General features: G+C 44.7%; 1 protein-coding gene across 1 annotated transcript in view; it reads right to left on the bottom strand.

Moving 5' to 3' along the window:
- DIP2C (disco interacting protein 2 homolog C) overlaps positions 1 to 18371 on the bottom strand; it is a 164801-nt gene that overhangs the window by 40950 nt on the left and 105480 nt on the right. Inside the window, exons 28-29 of the mRNA XM_023192485.1 lie at positions 9632 to 9800; positions 7234 to 7404 (exon numbers count right to left, since the gene is read on the bottom strand). Coding sequence (XP_023048253.1) covers positions 7234 to 7404; positions 9632 to 9800 — 340 coding nt within the window. The remainder of the gene's footprint in view (positions 1 to 7233; positions 7405 to 9631; positions 9801 to 18371) is intronic.

Genomic DNA, 18371 nt, shown 5'->3' with positions numbered 1-18371 from the left:
CTAGAAAGCCATGGGTTTGACACTGGTCATGGTAATTCCAGAGGCTTTGGCTTGTTCCCCCTTTGCATGAAGGGCGAGTGCCTGAGTAGATGTAAAAGCAGCAGCTGCATCACGGTGGTTTCCTGGGGCTGTGGAGAGCGTGAGGGCAGGATGAGAACGCAGCGATGCTGGGCAGCGAAAGGGAGACAGCCGCCGGCTGTCACAGTTTAGTCACCGTACATCTCAACCTTCCTCCTGTATCGGGAGAACTCCACTTTTTGAGTCCTGTTTGGATACAGAGCCCTTGTGGCTCTACAGGAAGTAAAAATACCAGAATTCCGTCCCCTTCCCAGCCTTCCTGGCAGCTAGGGTGTGGGGAGATGACTAACTAGTTGCATTTACAGGACAAAGCAATTGGGCTCTTGCTGTCAGCAGTGAAGGTGTCCTGACATGATCCAGGTTTGGGGAATGCCAAGCTGGTGGGGAAGTCTCGTGTTCAGGAACAAGGTCAGCAGTGCAGACTTCATGTTCTCCTCACAAGAACATGCTACTGTACAAGCAGTTCCTAGACGCAGGGTCCCAACGCTGGTCCTACTCCCTTGGTGGTTCTGAGAGCCACCTACTGGTGCCTCAAACTGCCAAAGGAGGTTTCCATTGCTTACAGGTCAGAAAGCTGACTGATGTGCAGGGTACCTGGAAGACGGTTTCCATGATCCCCAGCACTGGCTGGGACGCCGTGTCGCAGGAGAGGGCGTGAAGTTCCTGCTGACGGGGGCTCATTCCCTGAGGCTTTCAAAATCCCCAACAGCACCTTATTTATTTCCTTCACCTAAAAGCAGTGTAGGGGGACAAGGAAACTGAGAGCTCAAGTTAATGCAAGTCTTATTATAACTATTTATTTTGAGAATTACTTAAGATTTACATCATCTCCTGAGCCTTCCACATTTCTTTTCTTTTTTTCTTTTTTTTTTTTTTAATACAGTCTTGCTCTGTCACCCAGGCTACAGTACAGTGGCACGATCTCAGCTCACTGCAACCTACACCTCCCAGGTTCAGGCGATTCCCCTGCCTCTGCCTCCCGAGTAGCTTGGATTACAGATGGGTGCCACTGAACCTGGCTAATTTTTGTATTTTTAGTAGAGACAGGGTCTTACCATGTTGAGCAAGCTGGTCTTGAACTCTTGACCTCAAATGATCCACCTGCTTCAGCCGCCCGAAGTGCTGGGATTACAGGTGTGAGCCACCATGCCCGGCTCACTTCTTTAACAATCCATGACTCTTTCTATTACCACGGTGGCTGTATATCTCTTTCGTTGTGTGAGTTTCAAGAGTTAAGGGTCACTGCAATAGTTACTGTCGATTTAATCCCACAAAGCTACTTACAATAAAGCTGCCCTCTTAGATAAATCAGGTATTTTTCTATATAATAAAAATCAAAGTTTCTGTTGATGTTTTTCTCCTAGTATATAAACAACCGAGGTCTCTTTTGGAAAACAGAAGACCTCATGTTTTTCTTCCCTTCTACTCGAAGGAGGATGCTAATTTTTCTGTTACAGTGAACAGTATCTCTGAATCCTTCCTGCTTACATTTTTGATGAGTAATTGTGGCTGTGAGAAATATATTTCCAAATAATAAATGACACCTTCTAATAATACTAAAAGAAATTTATGTGAAAGCTAATTAAACACAGAAGTCATAATTTGATCTCTCTAATGTCCACTTTTATCATAAATTCAATAAATTCAAATTGTTTTAAAGTCATTTTTACAGCTAAAGATTCTGGGAAATGTTACTCCTAAGAGTAACAAATAGCTTTTACTTCTAAATTTTGTTCTGTTTTTTACCTCCTAGCTTTGTCAATTAGGAAAGTTGACTTCTCAGGGCCTCCATCTCTCAACTTCAAATGACTGAAAGGGCCCTTAAGGAGCATGGGAAGACCTAACTAGACGCTGTCTGAATCCAACGGTCAGACCTAACTAGACGCTGTCTGAATCCAACGGTCCAATGCAATGACTAAAGAATGTATTTTTCCAGCGTGAATGTCTCTTAAGGTGCAAGCCCCAGACTTCCTATTTGAGATGAAAATGCTGTTAGAAGGTTGAAGAATAGTAAACCCTGGGTTTTCACTTGCAAGGAACAGTTACAGATGTCGTATGAGCTTTTAGCTGGTGAAGATTCACACCAGGGGTTCATTTTAGAGAAAATTCATCATGCCAAGTCATTTTCCACCGGAGACTACACTCTAGTCAAATAAGTATACGTTTAATTTCTCTAATGTAAATTGTATTTATTACATGCACCGATTGGCAGTTAAAAGAATCAACTTTGGGAGGCCAAGGCAGGAGGATCACGAAGTCAGGAGTTTGAGACCAGCCTGGCCAACATGGCAAAACTCCGTCTCTACTAAAAATACAAAAATTAGCTGGGCGAGGTGGCAGGTGCCTGTAATCCCAGCTACTTGGGAGGCTGAGGCAGGAGAATTGCTTGAACCCAAGAGGCAGAGGTTGCAGTGAGCTGAGATCATGCCATTGCACTCCAGCCTGAGTGACAAGAGCAAGATTTCGTCTCCCAAAACAAACAAAAAACCCCAGAATCAAGTATCAGTGCTTTCACAAAATGTATACAACATCAAGAAGTGACTGTGATGATGTGAGATGGCACTGGACACTCAGGGAGGGAGATTCTTTTGTAAAACTGTGCTCTTGGTTGATTGTAGTGGCTCCCCCCTGTAATCCCAGTGCTTTGGGAGGCTGAGGTGGGAGGCCAGGAGTTCAAGACCAGCCTAGGCAACACAGTGAGACCCTGTCTCTACAAACAATAACTACAACAACAAAGAAAAAACTGTGTTCTGTAACACAGCTACTCACAGAGCAGAAGAGACATGCATATGTTGATAAATAACTATAAAGCAGGTGGAAAGTGCAAAGGAGGAAGAACAAAGTATGCTGGCAATTCAGAGGAAAGAGAGCACTGCAGCTGACAGAGTTCGAGAAGGCCCCATGGAGGGGACCCAGGTGGAGAAGCAGGACAAGGGCAGAGGAGAGTCCATCCAGGCCGAGCACAGTGTCCGGGTTATGAAGCAGAAGCAGGAAAGACTGCATGAGAAATTGGCTTAGGAAAAACTGCACGAAGGGGAGGCAGATGCGTGGGGCTGGATGGTGGGAGGACCAGAGCGCCACTGATGGAGCTGATTTTTGCAAAGTAAAAACAAATGCCCAGTGTGTCTCTGTACACCTGTAACGTTTCGTGTGTCAGGTATGTTTTAAAAAGTGCCTGTCCAGGTGCCAGGTCAGCACTGGTAAAACTGCACGCGGCTTCCCCCTTGAGGATGCAGCACTGCTCAGTAGCACCGGAAAGGCCTTTAAATCCTGCAGTAATAATACTCATGAACGGCGCACCTCAGCCTTCCCTGAAGACCAGGACCCCCTCTGACAATGATGACCGTGACACCTCCTAAGCCCTGTTGCACACGGGTGAGGCTCCCTCTCTCTTTTGGACAATGTTCTTTGCTGAGTGTGCTCCCTATCTCCTGGAGACAAAACTCTTTCCTCGCTCCATCAGGCTTCCTCCACCAGAGCACACAGTCAGGGAAGGCCTGCGGGGGCTCCAGCGAAGAAGCCAGGAGAAACCAGCGCTGTTAGAACGCAGTCAGTCAGGGGCACGGGGGCTCTAGTCGGGAAACCAGCACTGTTAGAATGCAGTCAGTCTGAGAGCAGACACCCCCTGCTTCCATACTCACTCACAATGCTGTTGCTTCAAACTGAAAACTACATTTTTTAACATCTTTAAATATTTAGGTACAAGGTTTGGAATTTTGGGAGTATCTTAATTTTTTGTGTTTTTTATTTTTTACATCAAATGATTAATTGTGATTATCTCAGGGTAGATGGGTTTATGAGTGCTATTTATAAGCTAAAGTATATTTTCTGATTTTGTTTTCTAAAATATTCTTGTATAAAGAAAAATAAATTCAATGTACACAAAATTCAGAAACATTTCAGGCTTTCCTTACTACCACTCATAAGCACTCAGTGCACATTTAATGTATCAGGCATGTCCTGTGTGCCGGGCTCTGTGGAGAGCCAGGCGGTGAGAGGTGGTTTCTGCCTCTGGATTCTGGATTCTGGATTCTGGGCTTCTCCCGCTCTGCTTGTTTGCTATCACCAACATGTTTTTTTAATTTTGCAAAAATTCCAGAAAATGAGTGTTTCCAAAGACCAGCTCCGCCTGAAGCCTTTTCACTTACAGTTGCCTTCACTGGACTTTTGCTCCGCCCGCCCTTCCAGTGTGCTCTGCTGCCAAGTGTTCCTGACCGCCCTTCCCCCGAATGCCTCCCCGTGCCCATGGCACTCTAGCCTCTCACTGCTAAGAATGAGTCGCTTCCTGAAAGAATTACCTAAATGCCTACTGCCCATCTCACTATGAGAAATGTTTGATGATGGCACAAACTTTGTCTTAAGTTTCTTTGTAGTAAAATTTGACCTAGGCTGACACGAGCCCCTTTAAGTCTGGGTCTCCTGCCCTTCCCTGCTGCAGGAACACTGGCACATGTGATACTGAACTGTGGCATCATGCATGGCATCTGTGCCACGTCACCTCTCACAAAGCCAGAAACCTAATTCTAAAGCGCACCTGCCCTCAAAGCTTTGGGCAAGGGGAGGTGAGCCTGCATTGCTTTGTACATAAATTTAATTTCTCTCTGCTAGTAGACACTTGGATACTTCCAACACTATTCAGATAAGGAAATGCTGACCGAAAGGAGTTACGAATAGGTCAAGCACAAAACTGAACATGGACAAAAATGCTTAAAGATGCTGCCAAGATGGCAAAATAGTGCCATGACCCATGATTAGCAATATTGAATTTTGACTCAGCGGTCATACTGATGAACTTGTCTTCTGTACAAGAACATATTGCTATTTCCTATTAAGAATACAGAACCGGGCTCAGCACTCTCACAGGGCACATTCATTCAACATCCGGCACATGTCCCGCCCCGCCTCGGTGCTGCGGTGAGGACGGCGGCACACTTCAGAGCCTCGCGGAAAACACCAGCATGCCAATTGTTCTTCAGGCTGTCACTTTCCTGCAATTTTTTTCTTTCACTTCCATGTTTTGGTTCGTTTTTAGTGTATTTTATCTTCTCCTACTGAGTGTACTCCTTCCTTGCAAACCATCTTAAAACATTTTGGGGCCAGGCGTAGTGGCTCACGCCTGTAATCCCAGCACTTTGGGTGGCCGAGGGGGCAGATCATGAGGTCAGGAGATTGAGACCATCCTGGCTAACATGGCAAAACCCCATCTCTACTAAAAATACAAAAAATTAGCCAGTCCTGGTGGCGGACGCCTGTAGTTCCAGCTGCTGGGGAAGCTGAGGCAGGAGAATGGCGTGGACCCGGGAGGTGGAGTTTGCAGCAAGCTGAGATCGCACCACTGCACTGCAGCCTGGGTGACAGAGACTCCGTCTCAAAAAATAAAAATAAAAAAATAAAAACCATTTTGGATCCAGGTGGATAGAAATAAATAATAAATGAAAAAGTAAAGAAGAAAATAAATGTACGTACTCTACAAGAGGCCAATTTTGCAACACAGGTTGAACTCTGTCACCTGTTGGAGGGCACAGTGCTAAGTGTTACTCTCTGCTCTTCTCTCTTCAGCCCCACCCTGACATTTTAAGAGACACAGCCAGAAGCAGCAGCCTTGCCGTGGCCAGTGCTGTCTCTCACAAATCACTGATTTGCTCTTGCCCGGGGGTCCCTGTCACTGGTGGGCAGAGACAAGTGGGACATCACACTATTGCTGAACTGATTTAAGAGGCAGACTTCTGCATTTCCTGTTTCTCCTAATGGGATTGATGGTGATAAGCATTTATGAGGAACAGAAAAAGGTGAATAGGGAAAGAAAACTTCAATATTTTAAGAACTAGGTTGGTGAGATAAATCTAATTCTTCAGATAACCTCTTAGAAAAGGGTATTAATTTTAATCATAGAACAAGGTTTACCTGATTCTTGAGAGAAATTTGGTAATATATAATTTCTTAAAAATGAAACTATTGTAATAATTAAGAGAAGGAAGACAGAAGCAAGGAACATGCCGTGTATGAAAATTAAAAAAAAAGGCCAGGTGCGGTGACTCATGTCTGTAATCCCAGCACTTTGGGAGGCCAAGCCAGACAGATCATTAAGTTGACGAGATCAAGACCAGCCTGGGCAACATGGGGAAACCCTGTCTCTACAAAAAATACAAAAATTAGCCAGGTGTGGTGGTGGGCACCTGTGGTCCCAGCTACTCGGGAGGCTGAGGTGGGAGGGTTGCTTGAGCCTGCCTGGGAGCAGGAGCGGGAGTGGGGGCTGGGGGGTTGAGGCTGCAGTGAGCTGCGATTATGCATGATCATGCCACTGCACTCCAGCCTGGGTGACAGAGTGATACCCTGTCTCCAAAAAGAAAAAAGAAAATCAAGAAAAGCTTTCTGCAGCTACTTTTTCTGAAGTGATCTTGGGAAGAGAGGAGGTTTCCTCCTCTGACCTAGTGGCTAACTCCAAGCACCTAGACAGGCATGAAAAGGGCAGACGGAGCCTTCAGAGGCTCACCCAGCAGCAACCTTAAGCAATCACCCTGGGATCACAAGTAGGACAGCAGGTGGGCAGAAAGGGAGGTGGAGGTGATGCCCGCCAACCATTTGCCTCACCAGCACCTGCTGAGAGGGGAGCCCTTACTCTTCCAGGAACCAGATCTGCAGCTCTGCCTGGGGCTTGTCAGCCACTGTTAATGCAAGGCTGTCTTGCCAGAGCCCCTTCACGTACGCCCGTTTCGCACAAGTGCAGCTGTGCTGTTTCTGCACTGCCACTGCAGCAGCAAATCTCAGAACCTGCTCAGTGTAATTAAGTTCTTCCTACAGCGATCGTCTGCTCACATGAGACTAAGTACTTCAAGGGACTGGTTTCTTGATCTGTCTAGTATCTAATCTTTAAAAAGCCCAACAGCAGACGTCTGGACAAACTGCTCCTCCTGTCACAAAAGTTAAAATGTTCCAGGACACAGTAAGTACTATGAATGCTTGTTATGAATATGGATACGAATGCAGACTGTAGTGTAAAAAAACAGAGATCTGCACCAACAGCATGCGTGTGACGGAAAGATCTCTTCTGAAGGTAGCCGAGCACCAGCCCAGGGAGACGCCTGGAGCCAGTCGGCTGCACCCACCCCACCCCGGGAGCTTCCGGCTCGGCGCCGAGATGTCAGCGAATCTCACCTGCAAGCAAATCGCCAGGTTCACCCTGCAACCAAACGAGGTGCTGACGGCCCGCGGGTGAAGGCCCAGGTCCTTAAACAGCTTTGAGAACGACTGTGTGAGCGCGATCCGCGGCCGCTCTTCCGCCACGACCACGCAGGTCCTCACTCGGGACAAGTCCAGCCCTCGCGCCTGGAGATAACGACAGAGAAACCAAGTCAGCCCCCACGGGCCGAGCTTGGAGTGAGCCGGAGACGCCTTCCCTCGGATCCCCACATAAACATTGGAAAACTCAACACAGCGATGCCTTTCCAGGGCCGCCTGTGTCCACTTTGTTAATGTAACAAACCCAGCAGTGGTGAAAAAGCACTCACACAGCTATACAAATGAAGAACAAACAGCCGCCTGGAGCCACAGCAAGAACTGTGATGAGGAGACAGGTTGAGGAAAAGCAACTTCCTGGATGAGACGATTAAAGGCAGTTCGGGAAAGAAGAGGCATTTGATATATTCTTCTGGGCATGGATGTACCAGAACACACACTGGAGAGGAACGGGAAAAATCTACACATTTTAAAGAGATGGGGTCTTGCTATGCTGCCCAGGGGAGCTGAACTCCTGGGCTCAGGTGACCATCCCACCTTGTGGTCTCCCAAGTAGCTGGGACTACAGGCATGTACCACCACACCCAGCCTGAAAACCTGCATTGTAATAGATAGGAATATAAACCTAAATTTTTAGACTTCATAGACAGTGCTCCATTTATGCCCCATTACACTAAGAATTTATTCTCACTCTCAAGCGTGTCTGTTTCTACAGTAAGCATAAGATTAAGAACATCTCAGTTTCCACACCAAATTCAGTCAGCTGAGCACAACAGCAAACGTCATACAAGGATTTCAAGGAGTTAAGCACAGCTCACTCTGTGGCACTGCCCGGGCCAAGAGGGAAAATAAGGGAGTGATAGGAACGGCTTGTGAATGTGAAGGCGAACCGTGAATGACTGCGTCTTGGAGTGGAAGCCAGAGCTGCTAAGAGGGCGGCCACCAAAACCCCAGCCATCAGGTCCTTCGAGCCTTTCCAGGCAGCCTCAGCACACGTGGACAACTGACAAGGGTCCTGAGCAAGGAGGACACACAGCTCTGGCTGACTTCGACATTCGTGCTGGGCATACAGACACGACTGCACACACAGAGCTAAACAGGAGAAACTCAAGTCTGGGGAATACAAATTACGTATTCACACGCGCGCATGTCTGAGAGGTAAAGCACATGCTGCTGCAAAAGCAGGTCTGAAGCCAAAGATTATAAATTTGGCTCCAGGTTCGTTCAACGTAAGAACCTGGAGAGGTCGCTTAATTTCTCTGTGACGTAAGTTTCCTCAGCTTTAAAATGGAGACAATAACGGCTCCTGGTTCAGAGAGCTATTGTACGGATGAAATGAATACGTAGTGACCCTCAACTACGTCATTATTTATTCTGGTTATTTATGTATGTGCCAACTGGAAGGTCATGAAAATGTACTCACTTTTTAATACAATACAGGTGAACATGAATAATGCTGTGTAACTTTTTCCTCTATAAATATAAAACTCAAAATGATTGCACAATTACTTATATTACTTAACATTATCTTGCATTTTGCTTTCCTGTTCAAGCTTTATGCATTAGGAAAACAATGCAGGACAGATAAATGTACTGTTGCACTATTGATCTGTGTGTGGATGCCACAAACAAACACAATCCATGTATATACGAAGACAGACACACATCCAAACAGTACAAAGTCGGTTGAAATTTAATCAAAACTGGTCATATGATTATTCCCTCCTAGTTACTTGGAGCTAAGTACTACTTAATTTACCATGAAGATATACCTATCAAAACATCCTTGGTTTAAATGGAGGGAAATACCATTATTCTTACATAATGGCAGTTATTTAAAAATAAAACACAACACTGTTAACTTAATTGTAAAATGAATTGAGCTTAGGGTCCAGACCCACAAATCAGGGTCTCCAGGAAAAACAAAAGTGAGTGGCTAAATTCACACCTACCTTCTTAAATACCAGTATCAGAACAAGTTAACATTACCTCAGAGCTTCTGAACACCGAACACTTCAGAACACTGAATCCACCCAACAAAAAAATCAAATTTAGGATCTTTCAAGTAGACCCAGAGGAATGATAGGCATTGAAAATATTTTACATTCTGGTTTGTTACTGTCTGTGAGTCGTGGGGAAATATTCACGTTAAAAACATTTTCATATAAAGGCAGTTTGCAAGCTTCAGGTGACGTTAGATTAAACCCAGGCTTTTATTTGGAGGACTGTTTTAACTTCACCCAGTCACAGACGTGCCTTCTTAGAAACAAGTCCCTGTGGGCTCGCGGGGCACTGAGCTGCCAAGGGAGCTGCTTACCTTAAGGGACTCTGTTTGCGAGCCCAGCCCCTTGGTGCACAGCTCCATCACGGAGTAGGAGCAAAACGTGTCTCGGACTTTGTACTGACTCACGGCGAGAAGCCACAAGGCGGGGTTGGTTTCAAGCTCGGAGGGTGGGATCAGGATGGACTGGTGCCCAGAATACACACTGCAGAGAAAGAAGAGGCTGTCAGGGCAGGAGCTCAGCAAGGCTGGAGGGCTCAGGGCAGCACTGACTCCGAGGAAAAGGAGGACTTAGAACAGCCTGTGCTGCCATCTGTAGAAGGGGACAGTAAAACCAACACTGCAAACTGCAACCATGTTCACATGAAAGCCTCCTGAAAAGCAAATATGTACTACAGAATCATGAGGCAGTTACTACCACTTTGAACATACGCTTAAGACTACTAAATGCTGTGATGCTCTGACGTCTCTTAGACCTGCGACATCAGCAAACTGGATCCTCTTTCCTAGTAGAAAACACAGGGATCAAATTTTGGTCCCCAAAAAAAAAAAAAAAAAAAAGTCTAGCTTCAGAACAGGAGCTGGCAAACCACAGACACTTCCTGTTTTTGTAAATAAAGTTTTATTGGAACAGGGCCAGCCACCACCACTCATTTGTTTAAATATTGTCTCTAGCAGCTTTGAGATGAGTGATAGTACAGAGACCACAGAACCTAAAATATTTACCAAACAGCAATTTAAGAAAGAGTAGGCCTATACCTGGTTTAGAAAACTGACAGCCAGGGTGAAAAAAAGACAATTATGGTAAGTAAAGGTTAGTCACTCAATCTTTTCAAGTTCAGATTTTTATTTAAAAATGATCCCAACAAATCACCAAACAGAAGAGAGAAAATATAATCATTCTTTAATTTTACCTTCATAAGAGAGAATAGATTTAGAGAAATGAAGCAGTGATAGGTTACATATTTTATCATCAATTGATGGGGTAAGTGTGGATTTAATAAACAACTTGTCAAAACTACATTTTTAATGTTTTTTTTTTACTACTATGAATTCACATTAATAGATGCCATGCATTAAAATAACATATCCTAGATAAATCACGTTCTAAGATTTAAAAATTAGCAAGAACGCTCTGTCGCGCAGGCTAGAGTACAGTAGTATAAACATAGCTGTCCCCTCAAACTCCTGGGCTCCAGCGATCCTCCTGCCTCTCCTGAGTCGGCAGGACCACAGGTGCACACCACCATACTTGTTTTTTTTTCAGTGGTAGGGTCTATGTTGTCCAGGCTTGTCTTGAACTTCTGGGCTCAAGCAATCCTCTCTTGTTCCTGCTGTGGCCTTGTAAGACGTGCCTGGGCCTCCCAAAGTGCTGGGATTACAGGCGTGAGCCACCATGCCCAACCTACACAATTTTTTTTTTTTTTTTGAGACGGGGTCTCACTCTGTCACCCAGACTGGAGTGCAGTGGTGTGATCTGGGCTCACTGTAACCTCCACATTCCAAGCTGAGGCCATCGTTCCACCTCACCCCCAAGTAGCTGGGGCTACAGGTGCACAACACTACGCCTAATTTTTTTTTTTTTTTGTACAGATAGGGTTCGTCATGTTGCCCAGGCTGGTCTCAAACTCCTGGATTCAAGCACTCCTCCTGTCTTGGCCTCCCATAGTGCTAGGATTACAGGCATGAGCCGCCATAAGAAGCCTACACAAACTTTTATCAGTGAAATAGCACTATGATTAATGAGTTAGGCCTTGTTAACTACTATGCTATAATACTAAAGTCAGTTCTCTAATGTGGCCCATCTCATTTAGAAATTTTCATAATTATTTATAAGAGAATCCGACTAAATACATGTAAGGAAATTAAGTTGGCTAACAAAATTTATCTCCAACAGGACCCTTAGTATGAAAAACTCCTCTTTGGCAAATGTGACAAAAGCGTTTTTGGGCAATTTTCCATTTCTTTCCTCATTCTCTTTTCCAAAGCTTGATTTATTCTTTTCAAAAGGACACAGAGCCCTCTGTGTCTGTGGGTTCCTCACCCCTGGCTTCAACCATGAATCAAACACGTTCATGAGAAAATCTGCGTCTATACCTAACTCGTCGATTTTCTTGTCACTATTGAATAAACAACATAGTACAACTATTTACATAGCATTTACATTGTCTTAGGTATTACAGGTAATCCAGAAATTATTTAAATTATGAGAGGGGAAGTGCACAGGTGATGTGCACATACAATGCCATTTTATGTCAGGGACTTCAGCATCCTCGCTGTTTGGTATCTACGGGGTCCCGGAACCCATCTGCTCTGTGGACACCGAGGGATGACTTTATAGCAAATAGTGACCTTTTCAAGGGTTGAATCCTTTGGGAACAGGCTTAGGCACATAAGGGGTGAATATCAGGCCTCGAATTATTACTCTGCTGTAAATTGGCCATTTAGTCTTAGTTTTAAAAATTTTATTGTGGTAAAACATATGTAACGTAAAATTTACCACAGTCACTTCTTTTCTGAGACAGTCTTCCTTTGTCACCCAGGCTAGAGTGCAGTGGTGCGATCACAGCTCACTGCAGCCCTGACCTCACCGGCTTCAGTGATCCTCCCACCTCCCAAGTATCTGGGGCTACAGGCACGTGCCACTATGATGGGCTAATTTAAAACTTTTTTGTGGAGATGGGGGTCTATATTGCCCAGGCTGGTCTTGAACTCCTAGGTTTAAGCAATCCTCCTGCCTCAGATGCCCAAAGTCATGTTAACCATTTCTAAGTGTCCCTGGAAGTGGCTTCCTCAAAAATACACATCAGCATTCATGATTTGCTCTGTCAAAACTGCCAGCAGACAAACGGGCTTGGGTACCCAATGTGAATTCCTGGCTAGAGAATTTCAAATATACTTGTGAAAACGAAATATAGTTTCACCTCCCTCCTCATCCCCATAAATAAGACGTCAACATTAAGAAAAAACAAATCTTGACAGCAGAAACAAATAGAAAACTCAACTCATGATTTCCTACTTGCCCTTATCTCACTCAATACGACAAATGTTCGTTAACTGTTGTATTAGCCAAAATTGATTTTTGGCACTGGCAATTTAAGAGCAGGTTGCTTATTCTGAAGACATTATTCTCTGAGAATGTTGGGAACTTGAGCTGTTCTTTAGATCTTAACTTCAAAAAGAATAAAAATGGACATTTGGTAAGTAACATACATTTGTACATTAGCAATTTGATGATTTCGGATTACTAACCTGACAAAACATACCAACAACTGAAAACTCTCCCAACTGAGGAATTCAACAAGACAGGTTCACCTCACCCGGGGGTCCTGGCTGGTGCCCCGTCTGCCAGCAGGCATGCCATCCAGCCCAGGGTCTCCCCACGCACTTCAGTTACTGCAGTGAAGCACTTTATTATTTTTTGTTGTTGAGACACAGTCTCACTCTGTCACCTAGGCTGGAGTGCCCTGGTGCATTCTCAGCTCAGTGTAACCTCCGTCTCCTGGGTTCAAGTGATTATCCGGCCTAATGCTCCTGAGTAGCTGGGATTACAGGCTCCCACCACCACGCCCAGCTAATTTTTGTATTTTTAGTAGAGACAAGGTTTCATCATGTTGGCCAGGCTGGTCTTGAACTCCTGACCTCAAGTGATCCACCCACCTCGGACTCCCAAAGTGCTGGGATTACAGGCATGAGCCACCATGCCTGGCCTATTCTTTCTAAGAAATCCATCAGCTTTATTTAGGTAAACTTTGCATACCCTAAATTTCATTCATTTTAAGCACAGAATTAAATGGCTACTAGTAAAATTGAAGAGTTGTAACATTGTCACCACTCTAGAACATGCCCACCTCCTGAAAGGGATCCCGTGTCCATCTGCAGTCAGTCCCATTTCCAGCCCTAGCCACTGTCATCACTCTACTTTGTTTTTACAAATTTGCCTTTTCTGGACACTGCCTACAACACAGCCACACTTCCTTCCCTCAGCAGGTGCTTCTGGGCTGATCTTGCACAGAAGCACCCACCACATGGATGTGGCAGGCGTCCCCTGTTCGTTCACCTGTGGGCGGACACCTGGATTGCTTCCTCGTGTTGACCGAGGTTCCAGGGAACTTACACCAAGCCTTTGAGTGGACGTTTGCTTTTCCTCCTCCTAGGAGGGCAGCTGCAGCGTCATGCAGCAAGTTTGCTTAATTAAGATCAGGCCAAACAGTGGCTCCCCATTTTATATTCCCATTATCAAAGTATGAGAATTCGTTTTTCCACCTTCTTGGCCACTGTAACACGAGCTCTCCAACTTTATTTTCCTGTGTTTGCGGTGACAGCATTCTAGTGGGTGTGAAGTGGCGTCTCACTGCGGTTTTAATTTACATTTCCTTAATTAATGCTGGGTATCTTTTCATGTCCTGATCGGTCATTTGTATGTCTTCTTTTGGTGAGATATCATCTATTCAGATCTCTTGCCCATGTTTAAATTATGTTGCTTGTTTCTGAGTTTTGCGAGTTTATTACATAGGCTGGGCGCAGTGGCTCACACCTGTAATCCTCAGCACTTTGGGAGTCGGAGGCGGGCAGATTACTTGAGGTCAGGAGTTCGAGACCAGCCTGGTCAACATGGCAAAACCCTTTCGCTACTAAAAAAACAAAAAAATTAGCCAGGTGTGGTGGTGCATGCCTGTAGCTTCAGCTACTTGGGAGGCTGAGGCAGGAGAATCACTTGAACCTTGGAGGCAGAGGTTGCAGTGAGCTGAAATCATACCACTAAGCTCCAGCCTGGGCAACAGAGCAAAGTTGTCTCAAAAAAAAAAAAAATAAATAAATAAAAAAAATAAAAATAAAAAAAGGGAAAAAGTTTATTACATAGGTGCCTTGAAGTACTTCATGAGATTTATAATTTGCAAATGTTTTTTCCCAGACTGTGGCTTGTCTTTCTAATCAGGTCTTTTGATATACAGAAGTTTTAAATTTTGTTCAAGTCCAATTTATCAGTATTTATGTAGCGTACCTTTAGTGAACTCTGTGCCTAACCCAAGATTATGAAAATTTACTCTTGTGTTTTCTAAAATTTCTATAATGTTTGCTCTTACATTCAGATCTATGATCCACTTGAACTAACTTACGATGTTGAGTCAAAGTTTATCTTTTTTCATTTTCATGTGAATGTCCAAATTTCCCAGCATCTGTTGCTGAAAAACTCTTTTCTTCATTGAATTGCTCAGGTAACTCTGTTAAAAAATTATTTGACCATAAATATAAGGGTTTATTTCTGGACTCTCAGTTCTGTTTGTCATATATAATCAGTCTTTCTCAGTCTGTCTCTATGCCAGTACCATGTTGTTTTGGTTACTATAGCTTTGCAGCATTTTTGAAATCAGGAATGAGAAGTTCTAAATTCTCCAATTTAGTTATCTTATTTTAAAACTGCTTTGACTATTGTGGGTCCTTTATATTCACTTTAGGATATTATCAATTTCTGCTCCAAAAAAAACCCCCAAAAAATAGCCTGCCAAGATTTCGATAGGAATTACATTAAACCTGTAAAACAATGTGGGGAGAACTACCATTTTAATAATATTGAATCTTCCAATACATGAATATGGGCTGACACAATTTTTAAAAACAGGTGTAATCTTAAAAAGTATTTTGAAACAATTCCATTATATTCATAATTCTCAGATAAACAATCCTCTACTTTATGACAGAAGAAAGTTGCAGGATGAGGACACAAATTATTTGTGTTACTTAACTTTCGAATAACCACCACAAAGTCATAGAAAACGTACAAGTACATTTAAAATAATTTTCTCTCCCTTGGATTATCTGATGGTGAGTCACTGACCTGATGCCTAATCCCAGACACCTCAGGGGGGAGTTCCAACAAACAAGTCTATTTTCCTCCATAAACAACTAAGCCATCAAAATCAGAAACCAACACATTCCTTCTGTCCCAGCTCAGACCCTATTCAAGTCTCTCCTGCTGTCGCCGATTACATCCTCTGTAGCAAAAGCATCCAGTTTGTGCAGGCACATTGCAAGTAAGTGGTCGGCTCTCAGCCTCCCTCTGCCCAGAACGAGTTTCTGGATGTTTCCATGATTCTCACGACACCAGGCTTTGGGAAGATTCTAGGCGGGTGCACTGTCCAGTGAGTCCCCTAACTTGGGGGGCTGATGCTTCCACATGGGGAGACACAGGGCAGGCATCCTTGGCAGGAGTATCGTGGATGCTGTTCTCCTCATCCCACCTGCCAGGTGCTGCAAGCTTCACCACCAATGAGGTTTGCCTGCACCACCTGGTTCAGGCTTTTCCACTGTGAAGCCTCCCTTTCCTCTAACTGCTTCGTGGATGGCTACTATAGAAATCCTCACTTCTCATCAAGCTTTCCATTTGTTCATCTATGTATCTAAATAGTTGGAAAATTTCCTATATTAGTCAAAGTGTTATAATCTGTTGCGATCTTTATTTCTTGAGACAGGGTCTTGCTCTGTCACCCAGGCTAGAGTGTAGTGGTGTGATCTCAGCTCACTGCAACCTCAACCTTCCAGGCTCAAGTGATCCTCCACCTCAGCCTCCCAAGTAGTCGGGGCCATAGGCACACACCACTACAGCCAGCTAATTAAAAAAAAAAGTTTTTGTAGGCTGGGTGTGGTGGTTCATGCCTATCATCCCAACACTTTGGGAGGCTGAGGTGGGAGGATGCCTTGAGCCCAGGAGTTCAAGACCAGCTTGGGCAACATGGCAAGACCCCCATCTCTACAAAAAATTTAAAAATTAGCATGCCTGAGGTCCCAGGATAGCAATGCTTTGGTCGAGGATGGGTCCATGTACAACAGTGGTCTCATGATTCTATAACGAAGCTGAAAAATTTCTACTGCCTAGAGACGTGGCAGCATACCACATTACTTGTGTTGGTGGTGGTAACTGGTCTAAACAAACCTGTGCTGCCAGTCATATAAAAGCACAGCACATACAATCACGTCTTCAGTTCTGTTTACATGATGCATCACATTTTTTGATTTGTGTATGACACAACCTTGCATCTTGGGGATGAAGCCTACTTGGGCACGGTGGATCAGCTTTTTGATGAGCACATACATTTATGTACACAACCTAATACTTAACCATGATGATAAACAACTGTGCTACTGGTTTATGAAGTTACTGTACTTTGTTATTTTACAGCATCCTCCTACTTATATAAAAAAAATAAATTGTATCCCAGCACTTTGGGAGGCCGAGACGGGCGGATCACGAGGTCAGGAGATCGAGACCATCCTGGCTAACACAGTGAAACCCCGTCTCTACTAAAAAATACGAAAAACTAGCCGGGCGAGGTGGCGGCGCCTGTAGTCCCAGCTACTCGGGAGGCTGAGGCAGGAGAATGGCGGGAACCCGGGAGGCGGAGGTTGCAGTGAGCTGAGATCCGGCCACTGCACTCCAGCCCGGGCGACAGAGCGAGACTCCGTCTCAACAACAACAACAAAATAAATAAATTGTAAAACAGCCTCGGCAGGTCCTTCAGGAGGGTATTCCAGGAGAAGCTACTGTTATCCTAGGAGGTGACGGCTCCGTGCACGTATTGTCCCTGAAGACCCTCCAGTGGGACAAGAGGTGGAAGGGAAGACAGTGACACTGAACACTCTGGCCCTGTGGAGTCCTAGGCAGCTGTGTGTGTGTGTGTGTTGTGGAGGCCTGGGCAACTGTGTGTGTGTTGTGGAGGCCTGGGCAGCTGTGTATGTGTGTGTGTTGCGGAGGCCTGGGCAGCTGTGTGTGTGTGTGTGTGTGCTGTGGAGGCCTGGGCAGCTGTGTGTGTGTGTGTGTGTGTGTGTGTGCTGTGGAGGCCTGGGCAGCTGTGTGTGTGTGTGTTGTGGAGGCCTGGGCAGCTGTGTGTGTGTGTGTGTGTTGTGGAGGCCTGGGCAGCTGTGTGTGCGCATGTGTGTTGTGGAGGCCTAGGCTGGTGTGTGTGTGTGTGTGTGTGTATGTGTGGGCTGTGGAGTCCTAGGCAGCTGTGTGTGCGTGCATGTTGTGGAAGCCTAGGGAGCTGTGTATGTGTGTGTGCATGTGTGTTGTAGAGGCCTAGGCTGATGTGTGTGCCTATTAGTTTTTAACAAAAGCATAAAATGTTTTTAAAAATTTAATAGAAAGCAGTTTATAGAGTAAGAAGATAAATTATTTTTGTATAGTTGTATGTTTGTGTTTTAAGCTAAGTGTTTTTATAGATGAGTCAAAAAGTTGAAAAAATTAAAACGTTGTTAGGGTTAAAAAGTTACAGTAAGCTAAGGTTAATTTATTATTGAAGAACTAAAAACATATTTGATAAACTTGGTATAGCCAAAGTGTCTGGTATTTACAGAGGCCACAACAGTGCGCAGTTATGTCCTGGCCTCACGTCCAGGTGCCACTTACTCACCAACTTACCAACTCGCCGACCCACCTGGGCAACCTCCACTCCTGCCAGCTCCAGTCATGGGAAATGCCCTACACAGCATTTTTTTTTTTTTTTTTTTACCTTCTATACCATCTTTTTACTGTACCTTTTCTGTGTTTAAATATGTCTAGATACACGAATACTTACCATTGTGTTACCACTGCCTGCAGCATTCACTGCACTAACACGCTGCACTAACACGCTGCACAGGACTGCGGACTGGGTGTGTCAGGCTGTACCAGCCAGGTCTGTGTAAGCAAACTCAATGTTTACACAACGAAATCGCCCATTTGGAACGTCCCATCACTTATCTCTAATCCCCCACATGAAGCTGATCTCCCTCTGCTGCC

This window comes from Piliocolobus tephrosceles, chromosome 9 (assembly GCF_002776525.5).
Source record: "Piliocolobus tephrosceles isolate RC106 chromosome 9, ASM277652v3, whole genome shotgun sequence".
Classification (NCBI taxonomy): domain Eukaryota; kingdom Metazoa; phylum Chordata; class Mammalia; order Primates; family Cercopithecidae; genus Piliocolobus; species Piliocolobus tephrosceles.
Note: the sequence above shows the minus strand (reverse complement) of the source record. Positions and strands in the feature narration are given on the sequence as shown.